The 4,675-nt window shown below is 32.9% G+C and overlaps 2 protein-coding genes across 2 annotated transcripts in view; one reads left to right on the top strand and one right to left on the bottom strand.

Annotated features, from left to right (window-relative positions):
* LOC111679234 (cytosolic 10-formyltetrahydrofolate dehydrogenase) overlaps positions 1-2,164 on the bottom strand; it is a 4,980-nt gene extending 2,816 nt beyond the window's left edge. Inside the window, exons 1-3 of the mRNA XM_046956190.1 lie at positions 2,019-2,164; positions 184-1,895; positions 9-120 (exon numbers count right to left, since the gene is read on the bottom strand). Coding sequence (XP_046812146.1) covers positions 9-120; positions 184-1,895; positions 2,019-2,024 — 1,830 coding nt within the window. The 5' untranslated portion in view covers positions 2,025-2,164. The remainder of the gene's footprint in view (positions 1-8; positions 121-183; positions 1,896-2,018) is intronic.
* A 788-nt stretch (positions 2,165-2,952) lies between these two features.
* Positions 2,953-4,533, top strand: LOC124421284 (putative gustatory receptor 39b). The gene is made up of 3 exons (XM_046956189.1): positions 2,953-2,962; positions 3,341-3,488; positions 3,594-4,533. Exons 1-3 carry the CDS (start codon positions 2,953-2,955, stop codon positions 4,531-4,533), a joined length of 1,098 nt encoding a protein of 365 aa, XP_046812145.1.
* Positions 4,534-4,675: the final 142 nt, after the last annotated feature.

Genomic DNA, 4,675 nt, shown 5'->3' with positions numbered 1-4,675 from the left:
GTTAAAGGACATGTCTGGGCCGGTTTAATTAAGCAGGTATTACCGGCAGCTATACAGGCAGCCATTTTCCAGGACAACATCATCAAAGGATAATTCCAGGGAGTAACCAAACCCACAACACTAAAACAAATAAAACAATACATTAACATCATTAAGAAAGTGAACGTTTCTGCTTTAACTTACCCTATGGGTTCCTTTTTGGTAAAAGTCAAGACATTATTAGGTCTGGCGGGATTAACGGGTATAGTGGAACCTTGTATTTTGTCACACCAACCGGCAAAGTAACGCCAGGCATCTATAGACATACCAATATGGGTCTTTAAGGCCAATGTATAAACAGCACCCGAATCCACCGATTCTATGGTGGCCAGTTCCTCTTTTTGCTCTTCCATTAAATCAGCCAATTTAAGCATAAGTTGACCTCTTTGTCTGGCCGATACCTGACGCCAAGCTCCATAAAATGCCTGATGAGCAGCTTTAACAGCATTATCCACATCATTACTGGAGGCACTGGCTACTTGACAGATCAATTCCTCATTGGCAGGATTAATTATATCCAAAGTTTTACGATTCTCCGCATCCACAAACTGGCCATTGATAAATAGTTGGGTGGGAATAGGTATTTCCTTTTTATTGGCCTTTAAAACAAAACCATCAAAGTGAACCATTAAATTGTCTCCGGAGGAACCCTGTCTCAAGGCCTTAACAATTTCACAATAAAATTCCTCAAAAACAGGAGCCATGAACACCTGTTCATTTTCCAAGGGCACATCAAAAGCATCCTTACATTCCTCCACCAATCGGACAACATCCATGGAACCAGCACCGGCAGCAAAGAAGTCAGTATCGGCCTCTATGGGACATTTCAAAATGGACAACCAAATATTAGCTAAAATCTCTTTCTTTGTTAACTCATCCTCAGTAAAGTTGGTAATTTGAGGGGCTTGAGACTGTTTAAACCAATCACAGGCATTAATCATTTTCGAGCCCTTTTTCAAACGACGTACATTAACAAATCTATTGTCAGTGCCTTGGATTAAGAGACCACGTTCATGGATATAGGCGGGTGTGGACAAACCTTTAAGTCTTATAAACTGATCCGATTTAACTGGGATGTCTTCATAGATATGGGCACCAAATAATCTAATATTTTCTTCTGTATTATCATCGTTAATAACGGTAGCTAAAGCCCCAGGGACTGAGTCCAAAGCTCTAATGAAATTCCATATTCTTTCGGCCGATTGATTCAAATTAATATATTGATTTTCTGCCTTAAACATAGCGGGATCATAGGAAGCATTCACCTCGGTTTGCGTTATCTTAGGGGCCTTACCCTGGGCCACTAAATCTACAGCCTCAGCCATGGACTTAATGCCCTGAGGATATAAGAAACGTTTATATAATGTATCCAAAGTATCTGTTGGCTCTACATTGCATTGTTTTTGCAATAAAATGGGACCAGTATCTAAACCATCATCTGCCCAAAATATACTAAAACCAGCCACTTCATCACCCTCTATTAGAGTCCATGAAATAGCACTAGCTCCTCTGTGCCTGGGCAATATCGAGGGATGATAGCAAATGCTACCTAATTCCGCACCATCTATTACCTCCATGGGTATGAATTGAGAACAGTAAGGCAAAACATTAAGATTTGCCTGCACTGAACGATATTGTTCTAATACTTCTGGTATGGCTACACCTTTGCGACGCCATGTTGAAAATTTAAATACCGGTATATTATACTGGCTAGCGGTAGTGGCTAAAATGTCTTCACGGTTACCCTTATTCGCTATAGTGAAGACACCCACCACATTGTAACGTTTCTCCAGAAGTAAAGTCAAAACATCGGCGGCAAAATTACTTTGGCCAATAATGGCAATTCTTAAAGAACTCTGAAAATAAAATTTAAAACATATAAAAGAGAATTTAATTTTAAATTTTTTGTTAATTTTTTCAAATTTTTAAGGAAAAACTAAATATTTTTATAAAATTTTCTTTCAATTCACTTTACTTACATTCATTTTGTTTATTTTATTTAAATTGTTATATTTAATTTTAAACTAATGCATTAAATCTTTTAATAATTTATTAAAAAAACACTTTCACTTATTTTTTTTATAAATGTTTGTTTAAGTTCTTCTGTATTGTTCTTTCTTGAAAAGAAAATGTTGTATTAAACTCAAAACCCTCTAATCAGGGCTATTTATACGATTTCTATTATAATTAAAAAAAATTATATTTTAAAATAAAATACATGTATATATTGTTTACGAGATAATCAATTTAATCAGTAATAAATAATAAAAACAAAATGCTTTTGCTTTGAACAAATCGAAAATATATAGTCACACGACATTAAAAGAAAACGATAACAGAGGTTTTAAAATTTTGTATTTTGAAAATAAGAAAATGTAAACTAAAACTTCTAATTACCTAAATTAAAAGATTGAGGTTAAATTGTATCTATATTTCAGTTCTAGTTCAGTTGTATTTCAATTGTAGTTCAGTTCTAGTTCAGTTGTAGTTCAGTTCTAGTTCAGTTGTAGTTAAGTTGTAGTTAAGTTCTAGTTCAGTTCTAGTTCAGTTCTAGTTCAGTTCTAGTTCAGTTCTAGTTCAGTTCTAGTTCAGTTCTAGTTCAGTTCTAGTTCAGTTCTAGTTCAGTTCTAGTTCAGTTCTAGTTCAGTTCTAGTTCAGTTCTAGTTCAGTTCTAGTTCAGTTCTAGTTTAGTTATAGTTTAGTTCTATTTCTAGATCAGTTGCAGTTCAGCTCTAATATAATGTACAATTCAAAAACCCAACCTTCAAAGTTCAAAAAAAGTCCCTCCAGATTTTTGTAATTCACGATTTCGCGACGTCTTTGAGTCAAGTTTTCCCCCGTACTTTTAAGAGATAGCATTTCAAAAAAAAAAAAATAAATAAATAAAAGAAAGGTAAAAGGAACTGGTACTAAATGCACTATGGTACAGCAACTTGTGAACAAAGAAAAACAATCGATTAGATCAAATATACGGTATTAATTAATTTCGATTAACAAAAAGTTATTATTTTTTCGATCTAAGTCATTCCCAGTCAGAAGTTAAGTTATTATTCGGTTTTTGTATGCAATTTGTTGCAACAATATTTATCAAATTTTTAAAAACAAATTTAAGGTTATGTGAAATGTTCTTTTGCAATATTATGTCAATATATGACAATAATTTTACAATAAAATTAACAAATTACTTAAACATTAATTGTAAAAATAAGCTTATCTTTGACAAGCGTAATTTTAAATAAACAAATATATCAAAAGGAAGAATTCTCCAAAAGCAACAAGAAACATTTCAAAAACTAAATAGTAACCTATAAAGTACTAGTATATAGCAAGCAGCCGTTAGACGCCGACGTCATATCTTATTTACTATACAACACCAACAATATGGTAAATGAGTTACAAACAAAATTTCTCAAATATCTTGCAATATTTGGCCTAGTGCCATATATAAAGCCAAGTGAACAACAGACATTTAAACAACAGCAGTATCACTATAAACACCACCACTATCACCTCCAACAACTTCATCGTTTTCAACAACAACGCAGCAATTGTAGTAGCAGTAAACATCATTATCATCATATTCATCATTATAATAGACCTCTACGTTGGCAACAAATTTACACTGTGACGTTAATTGTTGCCAATTTGATGGCAACCTTGTACGGTGTAATATTTTTCCCCTTCAAAGATAATTTAATAGTATCGAATCTTGTCAGTATTATGGTGTTTTGTGTTCAAATTCTAGTTGTGATCTCAATATTACTGGAGACAATGTTTACATATGGCAAATATTATGAATTAATAAACAATTACAATAGAGTTCAGAATTTAATGAAATACCTATTACATATACAACTCAATTCAGCGGAGATCCGTCAGCGTCAAAGGCGTAAATATATATTTTTGATATCAACCGTACATGGCAGTTTGGTAGTGTCTATAACAGTAATAGCGGTTAAAACTTATAATGGTTACTTTTGGTATGCCCTAATGGCCATTATTATTTTGAGAACACGTATTATACAAATGATCTACTTTATAGATTATATAGTCTACTATATGGAGTTGTTTAATATGAAATTGAGGGCCTTGATTTCTTGTAAGATCGATAAAAATTATCTTTTATTGGATATTGATTATGATCATTTGGAGTCATTTGAATATTTGCAAATTTTGAAAAATATTTATCAAGAATTGTATGCTTTGCATGATCGTTTCAATGATCTTTATGGCCACTCATTGGCCAGCATATATACGGTGGTGGTCTTGGATATTATTATCAATATGTATTGGACCTTTTTAACCGTATTCGAATATTATGAATCGTATTATAATTATATAACTTGTTCAACGCTGGTACCTTTATATGTCATCTTATTTGTAATGTGTTATACGGCTGAACAGTGTGAGATACAGGTAGGTAAAGGGACTTATCTGACTACAGCTATAGACTATATTGTAGGCTATAATTTAGTAGTATATTCTAAGCTATAGTTTAGTGTATGGTTCAGTTCTAGTTCAGTTCTAATTCAGTTCTAGTTCAGTTCTAGTTCAGTTCTAGTTCAGTTCTAGTTCAGTTTTAGTTCAGTTTTAGTTCAGTTTTAGTTCAGTTCTAGTTCAGTTCTAGTTCAGTTCT

Source organism: Lucilia cuprina, chromosome 2, assembly GCF_022045245.1.
Source record: "Lucilia cuprina isolate Lc7/37 chromosome 2, ASM2204524v1, whole genome shotgun sequence".
Classification (NCBI taxonomy): Eukaryota; Metazoa; Arthropoda; class Insecta; order Diptera; family Calliphoridae; genus Lucilia; species Lucilia cuprina.
Note: the sequence above shows the minus strand (reverse complement) of the source record. Positions and strands in the feature narration are given on the sequence as shown.